The sequence below is a fragment of the Bactrocera tryoni genome, unplaced genomic scaffold (genome assembly GCF_016617805.1).
Source record: "Bactrocera tryoni isolate S06 unplaced genomic scaffold, CSIRO_BtryS06_freeze2 scaffold_720, whole genome shotgun sequence".
In the NCBI taxonomy this organism is placed as follows: Eukaryota; Metazoa; Arthropoda; class Insecta; order Diptera; family Tephritidae; genus Bactrocera; species Bactrocera tryoni.
Window position 1 is genome coordinate 5,541 of NW_024396388.1, and position 26,926 is coordinate 32,466.

General features: G+C 35.9%; 1 protein-coding gene across 1 annotated transcript; it reads right to left on the bottom strand.

Moving 5' to 3' along the window:
- Nucleotides 1–2,734: 2,734 nt before the first annotated feature.
- On the bottom strand, nucleotides 2,735–3,190 carry LOC120781928. The gene is made up of 2 exons (XM_040114099.1): nucleotides 3,106–3,190; nucleotides 2,735–3,045 (listed from the first exon to the last, which is right to left on the bottom strand). Exons 1-2 carry the CDS (start codon nucleotides 3,188–3,190, stop codon nucleotides 2,735–2,737), a joined length of 396 nt encoding a protein of 131 aa, XP_039970033.1.
- Between the last annotated feature and the right edge of the window lie 23,736 nt (nucleotides 3,191–26,926).

Below are 26,926 nucleotides of genomic sequence, written 5' to 3' on the forward strand. Positions count from 1 at the left end.
ACTTAAGTAATATCGTATTCGATGGAACGATGAGTTGTACGAGATATACGACGACATTGACATAGTTCAAGCGAATTAAAAGACAGTGGCTACGCTGGCTAGGTCAGCGTTGTCCGGATGGATGGAAACACTCCAGCTCTGGCAGTATTCGACGCAGTACCCGCCGGGGGAAGCAGAGGAAGAGGAAGACCTCTACTCCGTTGGAAGGACCAAGTGGAGAAGGACCTGGCTTCGCTTGGAATATCCAATTAGCGCCACGTAGCGAAAAGAAGAAACGACTGGCGCGCTGTTGTTAACTCGGCTATAATCGCTTCAAGCGGTGTCTACGCCATTAAAGAGGTAAGGATTTATATACATGGCAATATTTTGTACCTCAATATTCAAATAAGACAAAAATGTTTAATTATATCCTATGTTTGATATATATATGTGTATACTATACATTTGCTATGTGTATAATATGTACATAAATCATACTTCTTTGCTTAAATGAGTTAAGCATCCCTCCACTTTATCTGAGAAAAACTGGCACACTCAATTCGTCACATACACTGAGCACATCAAGATTCATCTTACATTATATTCGTTTTATCGACACCGCGCGCTGCATTTAAGATTTGAAAAAACTCGATCGCCAACGCCCTCAAGCCGGAATTCATCGACATTGATTCTTATTAAAAATATAAAATATTAATATTAAAATATAAGAGGTTCAAAATTTTATTAAAGTTTGATTTACTGAAAGAGTTAAGATACCAACAAAATTTATTTTAGGTCAATAAAACGGTTATTCCATATAAATTTTGAAGGCTTTTATTCGTGGTCCTTCGAGCCATTCCGAATGGCACTATTGGTTTCGTCCAAGAAGAAAAGTACTAAATTCTAAAAAGACAAGACAAACCACGGAATAAAATAAAAACGAAAACCAGTGCAGTGTGGTGAAGTGTAGTGGCGAACAAAAAAAATATATATACAATATACATATATACATACATGAAACAAAAAGTCGTGGTACAAACAAATACACATACATATATTACATTAATAACAAAGAAAAATGTATAAAAATATTGCAGTGACACACAAACCAAATTCATAAAAATATAAAAACAAATTGACAAGTTCACGTATTATGGTTAAGTCCTAATTATACAAAAAAATTATTAACATTATTAAAAGTGCATGTGAGCCGAAACAAAAATGTATATAAAACAGTGTAAAACAAAGTAAAAACAACACACAAACCGGACTCGAAACCGACAAACAAACAAACAAGGAAGATCTAAGTTCGGGTGTCACCGAACATTTTATACACTCGCATGATAAAGTGATAATCGAGATTTCATTATCTGTCATTAACATATTTCTTTATTTTGCTGTAAAATTAATTAGATTAGATCAATTTGTGTACTCTGAGTATTGAATTGTATTTTCATTTCCTAGTGTATATATTATACAGAGAAGGCATCAGATGGAATTCAAAATAGCGTTATATTGGAAGAAGGCGTGGTTGTGAACCGATTTCACCCATATTTCGTACATGTCATCAGGGTGTTAAGAAAATATTATGTACCGAATTTCATTGAAATCGGTCAAGTAGTTCCTGAGATATGGTTTTTGGTCCATAAGTGGGCGACGCGACGCCCATTTTCAATTTTAAAAAAGCCTGGGTGCAGCTTCTTTCTGCTATTTCTTCCGTAAAATTTAGTGTTTCTGACGTTTTTTGTTAGTCGGTTAACGCACGTTTATTGATTTTCAACATAACCTTTGTATGGGAGGTGGGCGTGGTTATTATCTGATTTCTTCCATTTTTGAACTCTATATGGAAATGCCTGAAGGAAACGACTCTATAGAGTTTGGTTGACATAGCTATAGTAGTTTCCGAGATATGTACAAAAAACTTTGTAGGGGGCTGGGCCACGTCCACTTTTCCAAAAAAATTACATTCAAATATGCCCCTACCTAATGCGATCCTTTGTGCCAAATTTCACTTTAATATCTTTATTTATGGCTTAGTTATGACACTTTATAGGTTTTCGGTTTTCGCCATTTTGTGGGCGTGGCAGTAGGCCGATTTTGCCCATCTTCGAACTTAACCTTCTTATGGAGTCAAGAAATACGTGTACCAAGTTTCATCATGATATATCAATATTTACCCAAGTTACAGCTTGCACGGACAGACGGACGGACGGACAGCCAGACATCCGGATTTCAACTCTACTCGTCACCCTGATCACTTTGGTATATATAACCCTATATCTGACTCTTTTAGTTTTAGGACTTACAAACAACCGTTATGTGAACACAACTATAATACTCTCCTTAGCAACTTTGTTGCGAGAGTATAAAAATACATGCTAGCAATAAAAAAAACGGGAGCGAATTTAAGACACAGAACCACATACAACAACACTCTCAAGAGCTGGAGGAAGAGAAGAAGAATTGGCGATAAAAGGGACATGTACACACATTTTACGTTGTACCCTACAAAACCCAAAGTGAGCGTATTCAGTTCATATACATTAGCCTGTTCGTTAAAAATTTTTATTCGAAATTTTTATCACGAAAGCTGAAAATAGATGAGACTTGATAAGAAAAATGAATCTACGAAAATTTCACGCCTCTCGACCACGCCTTATGGTGCCGATAGAAAATTGTATTGTTAATTGCACGTCACTCATACCCCAATGGTACATTCGCTGAATTATGTATGATACATTACACAAAATTATAATTATTTACAACTTTTAAAAGTTTGTTTTGAACAATTCGGATACATTTTCCTATGTTCTTGTATGCATTGCAAAATATAACCCCAATCACTTTCATTTTTGGTTAGCAATCCATGGTAATCTTGCATTAGTTTTACGGCTCTTTCTGCAGTGTCGTTAACTACTTTTAGAAAGTTTATTATTTTTTTGCCATCCATATATGAAGCCTGTGTCTGCCATATTTCTGGGTTGAAATCCAAGAAGCTGGTATCTATCTGCAGCCTTGAAAACAATTTGAGACTGTTGGAAGATATGAAATGCTCCATGGTCTCGTCTGTAAGACAATAATTTAAGAATAAAATAAAAATTTAAGAGTATTATTCTCATATTATACCTAACAATTGTCCCACGTCTTCTGAACTTAGAATAAGTTTTTTGCATCCATCGCATCTACCGGGTGTTTTAAGAGCACTGACCATTTTGACTTTTGTCTCTACTGATAGTCTGTCATCAAAAAAGGCTAAAGCGGCTGCTTCCTCTGTCAAATACCATAAATGGTTAGACAATTTTCGCAGTGCAGCATCGCTGGTTGTAAAATCAATACTTTCATAATATTTTAAACTTTTTATTATATTTAAATCGTCAACGGGAGCAGCAGTAGCGTCGGAGCATTTGAACCAAATCTTAATATAAAATCGCACTATGAAAATGCAGACATCAGCTAGTGCTGCTTTTTGTTCTTCCTGCATAGGATATTGAGCTCGGAACAGGAATATTTTTAAACAGTAAATAGCGCGTGCCATCCGGATTCGTATATCACTTTTTATATCCAAGAAGATTAATGTCAATTCTAAAAGCTCTCGATAGTCTTCTCTAACTAGACCTTTTTAATTGTTGTGCAGCAAAATCTGCAATGTCATCGATTACATCGTTAATGCTTTCACGGCAATGTTCATCCTCCATACCACTTTGATATTTTTTTCTGTCAAGCTTTGACCAAGATTTCTTAAATTCTTTAAATAACGGAATATCGGGGCTTGATGTGAAGTGTGGAAGTTTAGCTTCAAACACTCCTCTCAGTACTATCTCAAATATATGGTGTCGACAAGGGAGATAAAGCAGCTCTCTATGAAGCATTTGCTCTAAGAGCACGCGGGCACCCTCAATTGGCCAGTGTTTGAAGCTGTAGTATCACAGCATAATGCCTGCACTTTCTCCCGATACATTCCACTCCTCCAACGCATTATGACATATACTGCTATTGCTTGTTCTTTGCCCGTTGAATTTGGCAGTTTTGAAACGGCAAGAAGTTGGTCATGGTCCATTCCTGAAACAACTATTGGCAACCGCTCAGCACTCTTATCATGGACATCTTGATTATAAAATGTATGTTATTTTTAGATACCTGCCTCTAATCTTTGTAAATAAAATCAAATTTGTACTTACTTAATGATGGCAGCATCTTACCATCCCAATGCACAAGAAGGAATGGCGGAAGTGATGATTTAAACTTCTCTTTAATCAGCTCAGCTTGCACAGAGCGCATGTGTTTTTTTTGATGATAAATTGACGTTTGAGTTATAACCAAGTCGTCAACATTGTAGCCAAGAGCTTCTGCAGCCGCTTGTAATATATAAACTGCATCCCGTACACTTACTTGGCATCGATCTAGGACAGAAACTAATTTTGTTGTTATAAAATGTTTTTGGCCTCTCTTGACTACTCTCGATTTCTTCAGTGACGGTATAGCTTCGGCTTGATCACTATCTACTTCGTTTGAATCATCAGAAATACTGCTAAATGATATTTCTCCCGGTTGAATTTTTTGTTCAGCAATATTTCGCTCCCGACGTTCTTCTTCATCATGCCTTCTTTTTTGCCTTTTTTTCTCTGCTTGACATAAATTTAAATCGACTGATCCAAGGTAACCAACACGACCCTGCTGTCTTTGTCCGAGAAGAAAAAGCCTATCTTCTTCAACCTTTACGAGTTTCATAACATCTGCATGTGCAACATCAAATAAATTGTCCAAATTTTTAACAAAAGCTTTTTCTTTTTCACGGTAAGAATCACCGGACTTTTTATTATTTTTCTGCAGAAAACGCCACTCGTCATACAATTTTTTAGTGCAATGGTGCTTTTCTTTAGTGGGCAAACGAGCCTTTCCCAAAATATTAGTACTTCTCGAATTACAAGATTTGCACTTTCACACACAGATAACTTTACTACACGAATATTAAAAAAAAGTACCTGTAGCACTTGCTTATTTGATGGTAGTTTCGAGCCCAGAATACTCAAGTTGATCGAACCAACCAAAAATCTTTTATTTTTATTTCTTAAATCCATTTCACTTCAAATCACTCTTTCTTGCTTGTAAATAGAAACAGAATGAGCTCACCGTAAAATGGAAACGGCAAAAGCATTGACGGCGAGACGGTGTAACGGTACCATCTTGCTCATCAAAGAATCGTAGTGCAAACAATACCAAAACAATAACGTAAGTGTTAGCAAAAGGCGTCTAGACGAAACGGTAAGTTGTCATCAATTGAGAAATTTGGAAATTGATTTTAACAAAAAAATGTTTTCTTAATTCAATGCATTGATAATTTGATATAGTGAGAGACGAAATAAACTTGAATGAAGCAATATAAAATAATAATTTGTGAAATGTAAATAATGTTTTGTAATGTATCATACATAATTCAACGAAGATACCATTGGGGTATGACTGACGTGCAATTAATAATACAATTTTCTATCGGCACTATAAGGCGTGGTCCGAGAAGCGTGAAATTTTCGTAGATTCATTTTCTTATCAAGTCTCAACTATTTTCAGCTTTCGTGACAAAAATTTCGAATAAAATAACTTTTCCATACAAAGTAAGAACAGCCTAATATACATATACTTACACCCCTATTCTGTGCACTTGACAAATTAACAAAATATTGACAATTAGCTCAAATATTTATCAAGCGATCTTGATAAAAATAAAAGCTTCAATTCGCAAAGATTTTCCCCACACGTGTAGTGAACAAAATAATGTAAATATAAACAGATGATTTCTATTCAAATTATATTTATAGCAATATGTGTGCAGTCAATTGCTGCTTTAAAATTTTTTAAAAATTCTGGAATATATTGCAAATAAATTAGCTTAAATTAGTCTATTATTAATACTTGCCCCTCCTCCCTTCACCTTTACAATAAGTTTTGCTACAGACCGAAAGGGACGACTGACTCAAGTCAAGTTGACGTTGTTACCTACAGAAAGAAGTTCAAAGCTGCTAGAACCCTTACAGTTAAAGGTAGTGACATTTTTGTATTGTGTGGGGCTAGTTCATCTATTAGGCGACGGCAAATTTCACGAGTTAATCGAAAATTTGCACAAAGGTATACTCGCTATTGCTATCGTCGAGTAAACATTTTAAATGCCGCGCGAATTTTATATTACGGTCGCGTTCAGATATTTTTAAAAAGCTTGTACCGAATTAACCCTAAAGAATTAAACCAGGTGGTTTGGATATTATTTATTTATTTATTTTATTTATAATAATTCATATAACAAAAAGAGTTTTATTATATAAATACATAACCGCAGCACTGGCTACGAGGCCTTCAGCCGCCTTGTAATTATAACTAGGTGAAAAATTCTATTTGCTAAGGGTTAGTAAAGATGTAAGTTGCTTAAATATGTTTTAACAAATCGTTGGTTTTTAAGAATCTATATACAATCATAACGTTTTTTTCTGAAGGTTCACTTAGTAGTTTTATGAGATCAATGTTGCCAGAGTTGTGGGTGTCCAACCCTTAATCGAGTATATGTCTTCATTGCGCTAGTTGGAACTGTTGACGAGTAGATTATTCGATTTCTGGCTGGGTTTATGACCGCGTAGTGATGTTTACGATGTTTTCCATTGACCGCTTGCGTTTTTTTGATGCTGGCTTTTGTGCTTAATAAGGTTAGAAATGTCTTGCTTGGATGAGACGTAGTATGTTAAGGCAGGAATCCTGGCTACATTTTTCGCAGCGAGGTCTGCAAAGTGGTTGCCTGTAATACCAGCATGGCCAGGGATCCACATTACTTGGATTTTCTGAGGGGCACCAATGACCGCGTCCCTGATAACTTCTATTATGGGATTGCGACTGGAAGGAGACGTTATTGCAGACATACATACACGATTTGCTGTCTGTACAGATGAGGAACTTTCCTTTAGTCTTTTTTGCGTGATTAACTGCAAAAAGATAGCAGATCTTTCAGCGGTAAATACAGAGCTCGTTGAGGGGATAAGCCAATTGCAAATAATTTCTCCTGTGGCAGTGACAACTGCTAACGAAGAGGAATCGATGGACTTGGGAGCCATCCGTAAACAATAACTTCCAGCCATTATTTGTATAATTAGATTCCAGTTCAGCAAAGGTTTGTTGAAAGACTTCGTTTGGTGTGTTTTGCTCGGACAAAACATAAGCTTGTTCTGTAGGATTTTATCATTGATCAGACAGGGAGGATGTCGAGTGGTGAATCTGCATGTTGCGTTACATAAAATATTATTTTCTGCAGCGAAACTTAAGCATCTCGAAATAGCCGATTGTATTCTTGGAATTTTTCTTTTTTTCGTGGCATGGGTGATAGTTGTATTTAGTAATGGGTTGGTGTTCTCGCAAGAATTTGGAGCGAAGAATCTATAATTTTATTTTGAATAGTTGGTAAACCAGATTCAGCCATTATCGTTTTTATTGGCGAGGTTGGAAAGGCCCGGAGACTTCGCCGTATTGCGCAATGGTAAGGTGCATTTAAAAGGTTGATACTGCTTTTGGAGCAATTGCCATAGATGGGGAGCCCATAATCTATTCTTGAAGTTAGCAAAGCTCTGACAACATTGACTAGTGTGTTCGGATGAATAAATTAATGCTTAGACGAGAGATATTTAACAATATTTAATCGTGTCATTAACGAGTTTCTGACATATTTACAGTGAGCATTAAAGTTATAATTAGAGTCAAAAATTAATCCTAGTATTTTCAGCTGTGTTTTACATTCGATGTTAGTTTGGTTGTGGGTAAGTGAAATACCGTTGCAATTTTGCTTCCTACATACATGAAGGATATGTGTTTTGTCTAAGGAAAGTGAAGCACCAGACTCCAGTGACCAAGTCTCAATTCTGGCGAGTATATTAGTAAATAAGGATTGAGCTAAATTAACGTCAGAGACTTTTGTGTAGATTAGGACATCGTCAGCATAGATCTGGTGCTCAACTCCTATGTAATTTTTTATCATCCTACTAATATCATCGAAAGCAATGATAAAAAGGAAGGCTGAAAGAGGTGAGCCTTGCGGCGTACCATTAGAAAGCGGGAGTGTTGAAGAAAGAAAACCATTTACGTTGACTTTGAGTTTTCTGTTTGTGAGAAAGTTAGTAATAAAACGTATCATATTCTGGCCTATTTTCCATTTTCTAAGTTGTCGAATAATAATATGGGCTCCAATTTTGTCGAAAGCTCTGTGAAAGTCCAGAGATAGTACGGACACGTGGTTTTTGCTGGACAAAGCGTTAGTAATGAAGTAGTCTAGTTGGATTAAGGCATCTAACGTGCCTTGACCTTTTTTGTAGGCGACTTGATTCGGTGATATAAACTTGTTTCGCTGAGCATACCACATCAAGCGGTTAGCCACGATCTTTTCCAAAATTTTGCCCATACATGGAAGGAGGGAAATCGGCCTATAGTTAGCAAGTTCCTCGGAGGATTTGTGTAGCTTAAGTATTGGTATAACACAGGACGTTTTCCAAAATTGGGGGTAGACACCAGTATTGAAAATTTTGTTGTAAAGCTTTACCAATCGGAGCTTGAGACTTTTCGGCATATGTCTGATAATTGGATAAGAAATTTTATCCTGCCCTGGGGACTTACCCTTAACGGTAGATGCAACGAACTCGAATTCAGACAGTGAAATGTTGGTTTCTATTTGTTTAGCAGAAAAAGAAAGAGGGGAGACAGAGTAGGAAGTGTCGGACAGTGTGGTGGTTTTAGAGGTTTGAAACTGTGTGCTGAATGAAATATCTGAGCTTGTTTCAGAATAGTGGTTTGCAAATAACTCGGAAATATCGGATGGATTGGTTACCAAACCTGTTGGCCCCTTTACGCATTGAATGGTTAGATTTCTAGGCACTCCAGAAAGTTTTTTTAAAGCGTTCCATATTAACTTAGGACTAGACTAAGGATTTATTTTGCTTGTGAATTCCTGAAAACATTTACGCTTGGCCTGTTACGCGGAACGACGGAAAAGAGCATTGGCTTTCCTGAAAGATATTAAGTTGACTAGTGATCGAGCCCGTTTATATTCATACCAAGCTGTCTGTATTATTGCCATTTATCTGGCAATGTCTGAAACTTCTCCCCAGCGTCAGCGTAATCAGTTTTGAATACCTTGTTTATTTTGTGGTTTTAGTTAGTTGAATCTAGGTGCAATTTTAGTACAATGGGGAAGTGATCGCTTCCATGCAGGTGATCGAGTATACTCCATTCGCACTCTGTGGCAAGTGTGTCGGTGCACATTGTAAGATCTACATGGGAAAAGTGGAGTGAGTGGAAAAGTGTGTCGCGGATCCATTATTCAAACATATTAAGTTAGAGGAAAGTAAAGCGTCTTCAATGCATTTGCCCCTCTTGTGGCTATTGGAGAGCCCCATAGTGGACTCCATGCATTAAATTCACCAGCGAAAATTAAAGGAGTAGAAGCTTGGTTGATTAATTGCAGGATGTCTGTACTGGTAAATTGTTCTTCTGATGCAATATAGGTGCAGATAATGGTGATTTTTTAACTAAGATAGTTTCGATCGACATAGCCAGCAAGTTGGATTGAATGGCATTAATTTTGTGTGGAATATCTCTTCTTATGAGAATCGCAATGCCTCTTTTACCTGTGCTAATATGTGGAAGATTGTGAAACATGCCGATGTACTGGTTAGGAATAAAAGCCGACGAGTTGAAAGAGATGTGAGTTTCATTTAAAAGTATAATAGCTGGGGCCTGATCTTGTATTAATAATTGAAGCTCATTGTAATTATTAGTGTAGCCGTTTAAATTCCATTGCAATAATGGAATCATAAGATCTATGTAGGAAAAAAAGAAAAAGGGAAACAGAAGAGAGCTAGAATATCAACTCGTATGAGCAGTCAGTTGAAGCTGAGTGTCACCAATTGAGTACTAGTTCAAAAGAGAGTAAAGGCTAAGCGTATTTATTCAGAGTCAATTTCTATTTGTTCAGTATGTTCAGTAGAGTATTGATTATCGTTGGAAATGCTTGTTGTTGGAAAGAAATTTTCGTGATTAGGTGGATTAGATTGCACAGAAGTGTTGGTAGTAGTATTGTTGAAGTCAGTATATTTATTAAGCGAGTTTAAGTTAGAAATGGAAGAGGCTGTTGTTGGACTCGGATGCAGTCATTATCGTGTGGAGAAGGAAAATTGCAAATTTCGCATGTTGGGGAACCTTTACAATGTTTTTGCGTATGACCCAATTTCTGGCATGACCTGCAGCGCATTGGATTAGGCACGTACGGTCGCACAGAGGTCATCCTCCATTCGATGTTTATTTTGTTTGGAAGGGAATAACTGTTGAATGATATTAGCATAACACCAGTAGGCTTTATGACACCTTCAACTTTGCGAGTGGACTTATAAACCGCGGAAACTCCGAAAGAACTCAGTCCTTCTATTATTTCGCTTTCAGGCATATCGTTTAAAAACGGTGCATAAATGGTGCCTTTGTTACAATTAAGATGTTGATGATAGCTAGCGCTAACAGCGCCAATGTTGAAAAGACATTTCGTTTTTATAAACTTTTCTGCTACTTGCTTATTTTTCACTAACAGTAATAGGCTGCCGTCGCGTAATTCACTTATTTTGTTTATATCTTTGCTCACGGTAAGTAAGGCATTGAAAACACGAAAACAAGAAACCTTCGAAAGAGGTAGTATTCTCATCGGATTTAATATACATATACATATTTCAATATACTTTGGGTCATCACTTTTTATTAGCGGTAAGTCAGGAAAAGCATCTTGGAGTTTTTGATACGATTTTTTACATTTTGGTTGGGGACCTTGGGCCAGCGCAGGAACTGGAAGCCCACCGGGGGCATAGTGAAAAAATTATAATACACTTATATAAGTATTGGATTATATTTCTCACTTAAAATAAGTATTAATTAAGTAAGCAGACCCGGGTGCAAAAAAAAAAAACACCAAAAGAGAGCTATATGAATAGCTATAAACTCAGAGAAAGACGCTAACTCAACTGCTCAGTACGAGGTTTAGTCGGTGACTGGTTTGGATATTAGAATCAGACTAAACTTTCACTTTATTAATTATAATCATTGGAGTTACTATTGCAATGAATTATTGCTTACAAATCATAAATACTTATTATACTTATTACATATGTTTTGCATGAAAGTAAGTGTTTGCTTATACATCATTTTTACTTAAATGCTGATTAAGGTAATAACCTCATAACTGAATAGTTTATACAGATTCTCGGAAATATTGTTAACAAAATGATTTTGTTTTGTACTCGTATCATTGAAGTTGATTTTTACAATACGAGTAGCAAAGGAAATGGTATCATATTACAATTTTACTGATTTCCGGTTGATATATTTATTTCATTAGGGAATTCAGCAAATTTATCAGTATTACTGTTTGTTGTTGGGTTATTTATATATGTAACTAATTAATAATTTTTTATAAATTATTGTGCTATAGTATTATGGAATCTTTCTACATCTGCATTACCTGCATGACTATTGGGTTTTGTTAAGTGGACTTCAACATTTTCATTATCTAGGAATTATTTTATTCTTACTGCTTTAATTTTTCTGGGTTCCCTATCTTAGTGAAGTGATCTTCTAGCTGTTCGATAATGGTTATGTCGTTTCTATCATTTAACGAGTATGCTGCACCGAACTTAGAAAATGTATCTACTATTGTCAAAAAATGATGCCTGTTCATTACATACTTATCTATATGTACAATATCATTAATTTTTGAGGGCTTCTCCGAAAGTTTCAATTTTGGTTTAATAGGACTTACTTTACTTCCTGACATATTTCACATTGAATAATTACAATTTGAATTAATTGCAATAACTTTGGATAATATGTTTTATTCTTTATTTGGTTACTAGCCGACCCGGTGCCTGCTTCGCACGGCAAAACAAAATAAGAAAAGAAACACACTTGTTTTTAATAAAGTTGGTTTTGTTCCCTATTATTTAACTTTTAATTCTAGTTTCTTGCAATCTTAGACTATGTATCACTTAAACTATCTTAGAGCTCTTTCGTAGACAACATTTTTGGTTTTGCCATGAGTTGTTGTGTAGATAAAGAGAACTGAAGGCTTGCCAACACCTGAGCACGAAACATATAACTGGCCGTGTGAAAAGCAAGGATATTCTAAATCAATTCCACACTATTCCAACGACTGCCCTTGCGCTTTATTTATTGTAATAGGAAACTGTAGTCTTTTGAACTCAAAAGGTAAATCTGATGGAATCATTGGAATTCGTGGAATCAATACATCTTCACCTTTAAACTTTCCCTTTTAAAGTTGTTGCCTTGATCAAATTGTTCATGACCTTTTTAACCGCTAATCTTGTCCCTTTGTATAATCGTGGTTGATTTATATTTCAAAGCATAATAATGGGAGCACCCACTTTCAATTGTAAACAATGAGGTGGAAATCCGGGTAAATCCAATGAATTCAAAAATTCTGTCGGATAATTAACAGCGTCGTCTTGATTCGTAACCGTGTCAACTGATTGATATGTTACAACCTCGCCAGGAACATGGGTTAAAATGTCTGCATTCATTTGACCAACGCCTTTATTTTTAGCGGCCAGTATAGCTCTTTCAGCTAACCAATTATGATTGCGATAATTTTCTGCAATATTTGGAAAAACACTTGACACCAATTCTTCTTTTATCGGTGCAATATTACAAAAGTTATCTGGTAAAGTGATTAAGCCAGTTTCACGATCAGCAGCAAGTTGACCATTGCCTATTGCCAACAGTTGCCTTGAAAATTTGTCGGCCGATGGATCGTTTTGAATTTGTACTCGCACATTTGTAGTTAAATTGAGTATTTGTACATGTCTCCATAAATAAGATGACTTTAAACATGCTTTTAATTCATCTGCTGGTGTTGAACGGGGAATCACAGGCAATGTCTGACGAAAATCACCAGCCAACAGAATCAAAGCGCCACCAAATATCTGTTGATCATTACTACGCAAGTCTTGTATTGTGTTATTTCATCATTTCGGTTCTCTGCAACACCAAACACAGCCATGTCGCTGCCTTTATTTACATACTACTTGCAGATATATTTAATCGATTTAACAGAATTGCAATATTCTACATTGATATGAGCTTTGAATGCTTTTGATAGTATTGGCGAATAGGGGACAACCCACCTATTATCAACTGTAATATCTTGATTATTGACTCGTAGATTGATTGATTTGCCATTATCATCTGTTGAGCGTCGGCGATACAATGGGTAACCATCATTTCCATTAATTGTCTCTGAAATCAAATCTCTGGGATACCGCTTCGTGCATTTCCCATCTTTTCATACATGACGAATTAATATTTAGAACACCACATGGTCCATGAAATCATACTTTTGTAACAACATCAAACAAAACTCCGGATCGATTTCCTGATCACAGAATTTCTGCTGGAGATGATGTTTCATCTCATTTTGATCGCTTGTTATTTTGTTGACCACCATACCATAAATATGGGCATGTGGTAATCCCTCTCTTTGCCATTCCACCGAATACATGCAACATCGAACTTCAAGCCGAAAAACCTGACTGTCTTACATAATAAAAGCTCCATCAATGACTTCAGCTTCCGTCTAAAATAAACTCGTGCAGTTATGTCGATGATCGGTCTGTAGAAATATTGCTTCATATAAATATTGCTTCTGATTTCCTGGTCCCATTGTGGATTACATGTAAATGTAATAAACAAATCTGGTCGACTCATACAAAACGAACATACAGCAAATGGCATCTCTGTGCATATTCATGCATATGTTCACTTTAGATCTGTACGCATGTGCTATAGCTAGGTAAACAACGGAAACTATGTCCAACATTGTTAACGAAGAGATTTATTTGCCTTTTCATTTTAATACAAGATATGATTATTTTAATACAAGATATATATTTTAGGCACTAGTGCGCTGTCATTGCAGGCTCGACGTCACGAAACGTCGAACTTTCTATGGCCACAGGAGCTTATCGTCTGCTAGGTCATAAGCTTTCTAGGCCAGATGCTCAATCTGCCGCGTGTCGTACGTCGCTGCACGTCGCACGCTCTGTCGGTAGCATATGCTTTTGTCCAGGAATTTGATTGCAGTCGAGTTTCTGACGTAAGTTTCGCCATTCGATTACAAGAGAGCCTCTTTGAGCTTGTCAGTGTGAGTGTACAGAAGTCGTACGCCTGTTTGCGCATATATTCTGTTTGTCAGGATCTGCTTAGGTACTTAACTGCACGGTATGACGTAGCTCAGCATTTAAAACGTATTCGCCTGGCAGTACTTATACGTGTCCTGAATTTTTTGGCGCGATCATTGTCAGATAGCCCGGGATTTTTTAATTGAGGTTAGTGTCTCCTTTACTAATTCTAAATCCCGCGCCCTCTTTTTACACATTTTTTTACCTCTTCTATACCAAAGTATTTTTGTACCGTTTAATTGTTCACAACCGTTGTTTTCATACCTTAATTTTTCAATTTTTGAACCTGACCATGTCGGATTTTAAAATTGTTCACTACACTTTCGATTAGCGTACTCCATTTCACACATTTAAAAGCCAACTGGATACAAGGGCATTGAAAGTCCTATACATAACTGTATTTTAACTATGTACTCAGATCAACTGATTTTACTCTCAGAGAATTTGTAAATAACGGAGCAAAGTGGTCCCAGAGTGCGTACAGATTTTATGAACAATGCTTTATTCATACGTGCCTTGGACTGCCTGTGTTTGCTGGTAAAACAACAACTTGTCCAACATTGTCAACATTTCCATCATTATGTAGTATATACTCTGATCGCAACTTCCGTTGATTGAATCGAATAAAGTTCAAACGCTCTGTTTCTATCTTTGCATACATGTCTACGACATATTGATGAAAGGAGTCTCCGGACATTGTCAAAATATGATTTTTCCTGATTTTGTCGTTTCATAATCCTATGCGCATAATAGTTCATAGCGCTGGACAGTTTTTATTGACTTCATGATTCTGAAGAGACAAATGGAAATTTTAAATCATTTCATACTAATTTTGTTAAACAAAAATTGGAAGAGTATATTAAACACAACAAAGCACTCAGGTGGGTTTTGCGCTGACCTACCATTTTTAAATTAATAGAGTATCCATCTTTCACTGACAAAACAAAATTGGGTACCGTAGGGCATCGTAAGAGCGATGTGTTTCACAAACACGTTGTAATTGATTATTTCTTCTACGCAATACAATGTCACGTGATTGAAACTCATCGCCGACAATCACCACAGCAACTTCATTATTTATAGGTGCATTAAATCTTCGTTCGTGTTCTCCGATTGGTCTTCTATCAGCACGAATCACGATTTTATGTTCATCAGACGGCATCTCGATCAAGTGCTGCCCGAAAAGTATTAATCAAATCATTATGTTCATGAAGCTCTGCTCTTCCCGGTATTTTAGAAGAAAACTACAAACTAAAGATAATAAAGAACTTCAGTAATAAATTTGATGAAATCCAGCAAATTCTGGACCTCGAAAAGCACCTCAAAAGTCACGAAAAGACACTCGAAAATTGTTAAAAATATGCCAGTAAAATGTGTCAAAAATTCACTAAAAATTGGCCAGAAAATCGAAATAATAAAGACACGAAATCTGCTGAAAATGTGACAAAATTCAATTAAAAAATTGGCCAAAAAAAATCCAAGTAATTTTTTAGTTCACTAATCATATATTAAACAAAAAAAATTCACTCAATTTTTTTAATTTTTTTTCAGAAAATATCAAATTTGAGATTATGTCACAAAGTCATATGATGCATTTCTAACATTCAGAACACTTGTTTAGCAAAAGTCAATCGATTTTTATCTCATTAATCATTGTAATAACAAAATATTCAAATTTTAAAACATACTTCTTATACTATTTTTGGACAATTTGCAGATACATTTGTTTGCATTTTTGAACGCGTATAACACTAAAATGGAAAATTTTGCTGAATCTAATACTAGACCTTGAAAATTTGTGAGCAAAGAAATGATAGATTTTCTTTAAATTTGAGAAAAAGAAGGCTATTGAAGTCAAAAGAAAAATTTGTAGGTACAAATGTTTGTCTTTAAAAAAGAAAAAAAATACCTAAAACAAATGATTTATTAAAAAACAATAAAGTCGTTTCCCGAGAACATTTTCTATTCCCATTTCCGAATGAATTGAGCCACTTTTAAGGTAAGGTGTTATAAGTTTTATGAAAATTAATAATTTATAGTTTCACTTTAATTAGGCTTTGGAAAAGGCTTTGACTCCACACTGGGTAACTGCAAGGCTTGGCCGTGATGGTCATTCGTTAGAGAATTGTCTGTACATGACATTATGGAAGCAGGTGACGTTCAGACAGCTTTCGGATCCTTCAACATTGCAAAGGAACATCACACCGTGTATTTAACAAAACAATCCAAGCCATTTGTAATCTTAAAAGCGAAATAAAATGGCCGTCTATTGACCGTCAGCAAGAGGTCATGACAAATTTTGAAAATAGCTGAGAAAATCCCTTTCCTTTTGTTATAGGATGTTTAGATGGAACGCATTTTAACATAACTACCCCAAGTGTAGATGCGATTAGTTATTATGATCGCAAAGGAAATTACTCAGTATCCATGTAGGTTTGATTTACATGCTTCCACCTCATTATTTTTATCCCTTTAATTTATTATCATCCAGGCTATATACGACAGTCAATATCGTTTCCTAGATGTGTTTATTGAATATCCAGGGAGCTGCCACGATGCCAATGTTTGGACAAATAGCCCAATATTTCAAGCAATAACATCTGGCGAGTTACAGCTGGCATCAAGTGCTGTTATATTGGGGTCTCTGCGTACCCCATATCGAAATTTCTAATGATACCTCACAGAGACAATGGGCATCTCAGTAGGGAACAGAAGACTTTCAATACCCGTTTAAGCTCAACGCGAGTATTTATAGAACAAACTTTCGGGATTTTTAAGAAACAGTTTAAAATTTTAAATTATATTGAAGCTTCGAGCATTAAAGCCACATCTAATGTAATACTCGCTTGCGCTATCTTACACAATTTTATCATAAATAAGGGAGGTTATTCTGAACATATTAACGATACAATAACACATGCCGATATGGAAACCAACAATGAATTCGAAGGAATTCAAGATGCCCTCGTTCGCTGTGTTGATTCAGATGATATCAATGGAATCGATAGAAGAAACTATTTTACCACTCTGGTTTCATCATAAAAAATTTACTTTACCTCGCCTTCCTTTATTTGAATCATTTTTTTATTACTTTTTCTGATGAACTTCATTTTTATTTTTATTGTTTTCATTAAAAAGAAAAAACATTTATTTAACTAAACCTAGTTTTAATAAAAAAATAAGGTGAACTTCTTACACATATAAAAAAATAAAAAGGTACATTTCAGTTCTCTACCACAGGCCAAATACTTATCTATTCATATTAACACTATTTTTTAAACAATCTGCCAACACCGATTTCATGTCTAGTAAGAGCTTTTATTCTTTCTTTTTCTAGAGACAGCTTGGCTTCCCTCTCCATAGCCATGACCTCGTTATGTCCGAGCTTTCTTCTTTAACCGCCTCTTTCTTGAAAAACTTTTAAAATATCTTTCGTTAGACGTCGCTCTGAGGACGAGGGCTCTCTGACTGCTAGTCGGTGGAGAATCTGGCGACTCATTTATTTCACTTGAAGCATGTGGGCGACATTGAAGGTACCAAATCCAAAGAGGCTTGCAAATTTGCTATTGGAGGAGTATTTGAGTGCCTTGTACCAAAAACTTTGTCGAAGTCCTCCAAATACCTCCAGGGTGTAGCTTCTCTACCCGAAGAATTATTTATTTTCTTAATGCCCTTGTACGTTACCAAGAGATTTAAGAATTTTCTTTGCGCTGTGGTGCTGTCCAGTCTTATATGTGGATTTACATTTTTAATTTCGGTCACAACTTTCTCCCACAATACATTTTTCTTCCTTCTACCCGATTTAAACTCGTCCTCCATATTTAGCCGTACTCTCAGCAATAAATGCGTCTCCGCATTACTGAGATTTTCACTAAAAATTTAAAAATAATAATTTACACAATTATTATTAGCATGAAGATTTAATAATTAACTAAAATAAAACAGTTTTGCACTTACTTTTCGTCAGACATCGTAGTTAAATGCAGTAAACAATTTTTTGATAGAAATTATGAGTGACAGCTGATAGAAGTGTTGTCTTTTTGAACGCTTGATTATTGCAGTGTTGCAATATTGGCATTTCTGAACGTTCTGTTTGTTATGCAATCGTCATGATGCGCGTCATGATGCATTTACGAACATAGCTATAATCTTCGCTGCTGGCGAGTTTGGTCCTGGTGAATTTTCGTTTCGTTTCGGTGATTTCGAATTTTAACTTTAGCATGAATCCATGGAGTGTTGTAAAGTGACAAAATCCTTATTTATAATCTTGAAGTCATAAATTGTAAACTTGAAACTAAAAATACTTAGAAAATGCCGGAGTCTGTAGCATAAATGTTGTTATAATGTTGATATAATACATTTACTGCTGAATTAGGAATGAATGAAATATTCGAAACGCTATTAAATAAAAGAATAAAAACGCAGAACTCTGTAACATCTACAAACTACGAAAATATGTACATAAACATGGGATTTAAATCTCTTTCTAGAAACGAGTGGATTAGTGAAGGACATTTACACCTCGAATTGAAGGGAGTTTACGAAACACTTATTCCTTTTTATTTGCTGATTTTTGTAGATTTAGGTACATGTAAATATAGATTCAGTAATGATTTTGGCATTCTTATTAAAATTATGTATCTTTATATAATATAAAACAATTAACTTCAACAAATTGTTGGTTAATAGTCTTTTAAAGTAAGCGATCACATTACCCGCTAGTGGCATATTCGAAACGGCAGTTCTTTGTTCAACAAAAGCGGGTTTCACTCTACGTTAGGTATTCAAATATTTTCATTAAATCATATTCTTGATCACACCTTATTTTGTTGGATTTGCTTAAAAAAAATTATATCGATTATTTAGGTTCGCGTTAGTAAATTAATATCAATATCAATAACTGGACAAATTTCATGAATCAAAACGTTTTGATTATTACTTTTATCCAAAAGCATAGAAATGAGTACGTTCTATTGACCAGATACGGACTCTATTTTGGTAATATTTCGTTTAAATTCTCTCTCATAACCAACAAGGTTTCATCAAATTTTTCAAGATAATTGTAAACCATTTTTAATTACCGTTTTTTTAAATTCTTATTAATTGTAGGTAATTTGAGACGGTTTTTTTAAGAACAATACCTAAATACCCTTTGCGCTGGTGCGCGTTTGATCGCTGTGACTCAACTTGAATTTAATAGGATAATTGTCATTCATTCACTGCTGACTGACATTGGCTCTGACATTTCTTAACTCAAGCAGAAATACTAGTTCCGAGTTGCAGTTTCTGACTCCAAGTATACATTTTAAACACCACACGTGTGTTGTTGAGGAATTTCATAGTATTTGTTTTTAATCTTTTCCTGAAATCTTTTATAAAGTCACCGCTAGTCACCGTAGCCACAACCACACAAAACCAAAGCCGGCAAACTTAAACAAATTACAGCTAAACTTTGTGTGATGATTAAAAAATGAAATATTTGGTGCCAATCGATGCAATACTATACAGCCGGCGGCTGTAAATATTTCTGGCAACAGTAGCAGGTTTGCAAGCAGGCAACAATTGTGTTTACAACAAACAACAAGCTAATGAACAACACTAAAACTACCAATTACACGAGTTGTAACTTGTAGCAAGCCAAATCAAATTCAAATAAGCTAACAAGCGGCTTTAGCAGCGAATAGTTGACCAACCAACGATGATAATAAATGATTTTATAAACTTTATGCACTTCTTTCTCTAACAAAATTAGTTAAGGCGTCTAGACCGTAAAGGAGACGAGCTAGGAGAGTGTCAAAACCAAGTGGAGTTTGTATGAACAAATGGTCAAATGGCCGATGCGTGAAGGGTTAAATTTAGAAGTATATTATACCATAGAGTAAAATGGTTTTGTTCACCTAACGACTGTTTGTATCAATTCGAAAACTAATAGAAATATATATACATGGTTAAATATAGATAATAGGTCAGGGTGACAGAAACGAAATGAAATCGGTCTGTCTGTCCGTCCATCTGTTCGTTCTGGCGACAACTTTGACTACAAATTGAGATATAAAATTATAACTTAGTATTGCGGATGGGCGTAAAAAGCCAAAACTAAGCGTTTAATTAACCTTCATAACTGTAATTTAATACAATTTCCAGCAGTAGCGAGGACACCTGCTGTTTGAACTGTCGTTAAAAGTGAGCGTGATCCCGCCCCGTAAATGGTCTAATGTACATATCTTCCGCTAAATTTAATTTAATAAACTTACTGTGAAAATGGATGTAGTCATATAATAACCACGCACACTCCTCGAATAACGGTTATGTTGGAAAGTACCAAAATATCGATAACTCACAATACAAAAGCGGAATAGCCTTAAATTTACCAACCGAGATGGTAAGAAAGGGTTTTATAGGAGCCGCAATAGAAATTTGAAAACGAGCGTGGACACGCCCACTTTTATGTGAATGTATGTTATGTATGTTAACATGGCAAATGTTAACAATTACTAAATAAAAGTAATAACGCGTAATCAGCAATAATGAGCAAATCATAGCGGAAATGCATCTTTAGTTGCACAATATTTCCCACAGAAAAAGCCAGGCGCTTTCATCAGCATAAAAGCTCATTTTTCGGTGTGAAGCGAAAATCCAACACGCGCAACCCAAATAAGCCAATTCAGGGAGAATCGGCAACAACATCACGTCAGCAGTTGGCCAGTGCAACAGCAGCTTTTAAGCAAATTAATTTTTTAAGTTTTAGTCTTAGCTCTGTAATGAAACGAACAAGTAATAAATAAAATTTTTTAAAGAAAATTAACATAAAATTTCTTAACTGGCGCCCAACGTGGGGACCTTCGCTAGTCGCGTTTAGTATCAATACAATTCGCGGGTGTATTCACAAGTCTTGGTTAAAAAGTTTGTGCTGTCGTGATACTCAGCGGCTACCATTAGAAGACAAGGATAATACTTACCACCACCATAGACGGCGAAGGCTTGAGCTGAGACTCAACAGAAGTGCAGAAAAAGAGGCCTAGTCGCCAATAGCAAACAGGAAACGCAAGACGCACAGCCGCCTGCCAGGAGAATGTTCTGCTGCTACTAGAGTAAGAATTAATTTTAAGAATCAATATTAATATATTCACAGATGTAAAGAATTTTAAAATATAAAAAAGTGAAACTGTTTAATGTGAAATAAACCATGTTTTAAGAAATCTTTTAATGCAAAAGGTGAACAGAATCTAAGAATAGTGATACAAATTTAAGAAAGAGAGCGCAATTCAGTGAAAAATAATTGAACTAGACGAGAGATAATATTATATCGAAAAGCTAACTAAAAGTGAAAAATTTAGAAAGGAAAGTTTTAACTCAAAACAAAATAAGCTAGGGATATATTAAATTTCTAAAATAAAAAGTGAATAATATAAATATATCAATCATGCCAGTTAATCCTGCCAACCTCGTTCGGCCACCAATACTTAATGCACCCCAAGGGCCACCAGCACCTTGTGGCCAGCCTCTTGCCTCTCCTAATGCATTCTCTATGGATGACTTAACTACCGTAATCGCAGGAATTGTGAACAATGTCTTAAGGACTGAAGGGCGAAACATGGTTCAAGCCGCCCTCAATCCAAATTCCAACTTTTCAAATTTCACGGACATTACCATAGACTCAAGACTACTCGGGAATGTCTCTGAATTAGACAAAATACCAGATGTGGTACGATGTCTTCGGGAGTTCTCAGGAAATACGGGAGAATTCACATCTTGGAGGAAAAGCGTGGACAGGATCCTCCTTAGAGATATGAGCCTCAAAAGGTACCCCCAAAATATTATGGCATCCTCAATGTCGTTAGAAACAAAATCGTGGGCAATGCCGACATTGCCATGGAGTCCTATAACACTCACCACTAGATTGGAAGGCGATTCCAGTTGCCTAACATTGCATTACGCGGATAAACACGACCTTGGTACCCTTGAGCGTACCAAATGACCTCTCGTACAGGGTAGCAATACAATTCAAGAATTTTTACCAAAAGGTATATTCTCATCTCTCACTAATTCTGAACAAACTGGGATGACATGGAAGTCGGAACGCAGAAGCCATGCACCTTCTTACTCGTACGTATAAGGATAAAGCCCTGACACGTTCGTTCGCGGACTCAAAGGAGATCTTCCGAGACTCCTTGGAATGAGGGAACCAGCAGATCTCCCTCAGGCACTCCACTTGTGTCTCAAACTAGAGAATCAAACCTTCAGGTCATATTATGCCTTGAGCAATAATAACAATATCAGCAGGAAACCACCAGAGTTTCGTCCACCACTACATCCCAGAAGGACGAACAATGAGTTTTACCCCGAATTGGCATACATGCCCCAACCAAGGTTGTATGCAGCCACTCCACATAGACCACCGCAAATGAACTATCAAGTTCAACGCCAGCAACAGGCGCCCCAATATGCACAACAGCATTACAATCCACCACCACGTCCTTTGCATAAGCCACAGCCGCGTCCAGAACCAATGGACATTGACCCATCACTGCGAACTAGGAATATTAATTATATGAATAGGCCACGTGATAATGACCATATTAACAAAAGACTTCCTCCTGGCAACCCTCCAGCTCCTGTGCCCCCTAATAAAATCCCGAACAACCCCAAGCTTACTATCCTACCACAACAATTGACAAGCAGACGAACGACAACTCTAGCCATTACGATGACGAATGTTACAGAGACAGAAATGATGAAGGTCAAAACGATACCTACATAGACACGACTGATTTACATTTTTTAGAATGAGTCACTCTTCGCTGCCCTATGTTGAATGCAGGCTGAAGAGTGGAGATATTGTGAAAATTTTAGTAGATACACGATCTACGAAAATCTATATACGATCCTCTATCGTACCCAATCCAATAAATAACGAAAGCATTTTTTTGCGAAATCCATAGCAGGAGACATAGAAATCAAACAGCATACCTTTCTAAACCTATTTAACTCAGGCAAAAAACTGAAATTCTACCTCCTCCCAACTCTAAAGAATAACTTCATGGAGTTAGAAGGCAATACCAAAATTAAAATCAAGCAGCTAGCTTCAAGATCTGTTAACAAAATAGATATTAAGGAAGATAACTTGTCACAAAAACATCAGAAGGAAATTAATAATTTAGTCGAAAATGTTTCTAATCTCTTTACGGAATCAAACGATAAACTTACCTATACCACTAAAGTCATAGGAGAAATCAGAACGCACAAGGACACTCCCGTTTATACAAAGTATTACCTTTACCCAATGTCATTAAAAGGTGAAGTCGAAACTCAAATCAACAAAATGTTAGACGATGGCATCATTCGACCATCAAGATAACCTTATAATTCACCCGTTTGGGTTGTAGCTAAAAAACCCGATTCCCAAGGCAATAAGCAATACCGAATCGTTATTGACTATAGGAAGCTTAACTCGATTACTGTAGCAGACCGTTACCCAATACCCCAAATTAATGAGGTACTATCCCAGCTTGGGAAAAACAAATACTTTTCCGTTTTGGATTTAAAGAGTGGATTCCATCAAATCCCTCTCAAAGAATCCGACATTGAAAAAACGGTTTTCTCAATAAACAATGGCAAATACGAATTCACAAGACTGCCGTTCGGACTCAAGAATGCCCCTTCAATTTTCTAGCGAGCCTTAGATGACATTCTTCGTCATCACATTGGAAAAATTTGCTATGTCTATATCGATGATATAGTCGTCTTCAGCAACTCTGAAGAAGAGCACACCCTCCACTTAAACCAAATTTTTAAAACCCTTGAAGACGCAAACATGAAAGTACAATTAGACAAATGCCATTTTTTCAGGGACTCAGTAGAGTTTCTAGGATTTATTATTTTCTCAAAAGTAATAACAAAGAATCCCTCAAAGGTAGAAGCAATAGCTAAAATTACCTTACCCCAAAAATATTAAGCAACTTCGCTAATTTTTAGGCCTTTCCGGCTACTATCGTCGCTTTATTAAAGATTACGCCATGCTGGCTAAACCTCTAACCATACTCTTAAGAGGCGAAGAAGGACGTATATCTAAAAACAAGTCCAGCAACTCCACTCATGTCTGACGACGTCATACTTTCCAATCCTGACTTCAATAAAGAATTCCATCTAACGACCGCTGCGTCAAACTTTGCAATTGGCGCAGTCCTTTCGCAGGACAAACACCCCATCGCCTTCATCTCCCGAACACTAACCAAAACAGAAGAAGCCTATGCTACGAACGAAAAAGGGTTTTTAGCAATCATCTGGGCTCTAAACAATTTCAGGAATTATCTATACGGTTCAGCCAAAGTAAAAATTTATACAGACCACCAACCCCTTACACAGACCCTCAGCAATAAAAATAACAACTCCAAAATGAAACGTTGGAAAGCTACACGGGAAGAATACAATCATGAACTCCATTACAAACCAGGAACAACTATCAAGAACGCCTCCCGAACCAATTAACGCCTTAATTAACGATAACGAGATGTCATCCGATAACTTAATTTGGCATGTAGAATCCCCAATTACCGTTTTCAAAAACCAAATCTTCCTAAATTCAGGCCCAATTTCTACCTATCAATTCAAGATAGTATTCCCCACATATCATAGACACGTCATTGAAGAACCGGAGTATAACTCAGAAACATTAATAAATCTCCTAAAAAGGTACCTAAACCCTTCATAATAAATTGCATCAAAACCGACGAAAGAACTATGGGTAAAATTCAAGAAATATACCCGATCCACTTTAGTAACTATAAAACCAGGTTTTCTCAACTCCAAGTCCAGGATGTGACAGACGCACAGCAACAAGAAGAAATAATCATAAATACCCATAAAAGAGCACATAGGAATTCTCGTGAAAACAAACTTCAAATTTTAGAAAATTACTATTTTCCCTCCATGACCAAAACAATAAAAAGAATTATTCAGCAATGCTCAGTTTGCAAAGAAAATAAGTACGACCGCCACCCTACCAAACCACAACTAGGAGAAACCCCTATTCCACAATTTCCAGGACAAATCTTACATATAGATATTTACATAACTGAACGAAATTTCGTCCTTACAGCCATAGACAAATTTTCAATGTATGCCCAAACCAAAATCCTTCGCTCCAGAGCCGTAGAACACGTTAAGGAACCTCTCCGCGAACTACTGTTTCAATTTGGCGTACCAGAAACGGTAGTTATAGACAATGAAACGTCTTTGAATTCAGCTTCCATTCGATTTTTATTGGAAGATACCCTAAATATACAAATTTTTAGAACACCACCTTATGCAAGTTCCGTAAATGGTCAAGTGGAGCAATTTCACTCGACCCTCACAGAAATAATGCGCTCTTTAAAAGCAGAGCGAAGTTTCACCACATTCGCCGAACTCCTCGATAACTCCGTCTACGAGTACAATTTTTCAGTCCACAAAGAAAAAACCAATAGAGGTATTTTTCGGGAGAAGAATCTCCACAGATCCAAGCCAATTTGAAAGAGCTAGCTAACAAAATTATCTCAGGAACTAAAAATAGACCAACTAAAGATCTTTCCTACCATAATCAAGCCCGTCATCCAATTAGAAACATATAACCCTGGAGAAACAGGAGGATTTACGTTAGGATAAACAAACGCGACTAGGAACCAAAATATCTCCAAAATTTATAAAAAGAAATAGTAAAGAAGACAAAATTCCACCGTTTGACGAGAATCAGGAAAAGTAGTTCATAAACACGCAATATAAAAATCAAAACTAAAATTTTTGTTTCCAGACTTCTCCTTATTTACCCAATATTCGCATCAATAGACATTTATGACTACTCCACGGCACAAATAGTTACGATAAATGACGGACTAGTAAAAATCCAGAATGGAGACTTCAGGCTAATACACATAATCGACCTCAACAAGTACGAACAATTTCTGACGGACATGTACAGATTCACCTCTTCGGACATACCCAAGGACACAATCCTTTATCCCATACTAAAACACGAATTAACCCAATCTCTTCAAATTTTAGATACAATAAAACCTGTCGAAAGAAGACAGAAAAGATCCATAGATAGTTTAGGAACGGTTTGGAAATTCATAGCCGGAAGCCCCGTTCACGAAGATCTGGATGTAATAACCAAAAATCTTAATGATATTGGTAATAATAATAATAAACAAGTACTAATTAACAATATTTTTAACGAAAAAATTAATAACATTAGCATGATAGTAAATAGTCTTCTTAATAACATACGGAAAGATACTTATATAGAAAAAGAAACTATTATAAAATTGCAAAATAGAATAAGATTAATAAAAGAAGAGTTGATTAACATTAAATACGCCAAACAGTGGGCAAAGAAAGACATTTTATATACATTATTGTTAAATAAAAATGAAACCGAAATTGCGTTAGAAAATTTGGAAAATGATGAAATACCTTTCAAAAATGCTGAAGAAGCACTAGAATATCAAATATAAATGTAATTAGTCAAAATATGACAATATTTTACTTGGTAAAAATACCATTAACTATTAAGGAAAATTTTCAAAAAATGATAGTAAGACCAGTTGTTAAACAAAACAAAATTATAATTAATGTCGAATTAGATAAAATATTAAAGGGTACAAAAGATACCTATGGAATTAAAGAAGTATGTAATAATTATAAGAAGAAAATTG

Excerpts from the sequence above, each read along its gene's own strand:
- LOC120781928 (XM_040114099.1), bottom strand. The coding sequence starts at position 3,190 with ATGGTCAGTGCTCTTAAAACACCCGGTAGATGCGATGGATGCAAAAAA. Across the intron at positions 3,046-3,105 it reads AGACGTGGGACAATTGTTAG|ACGAGACCATGGAGCATTTC; the intron begins GTATAATATGAG and ends ATTGTCTTACAG.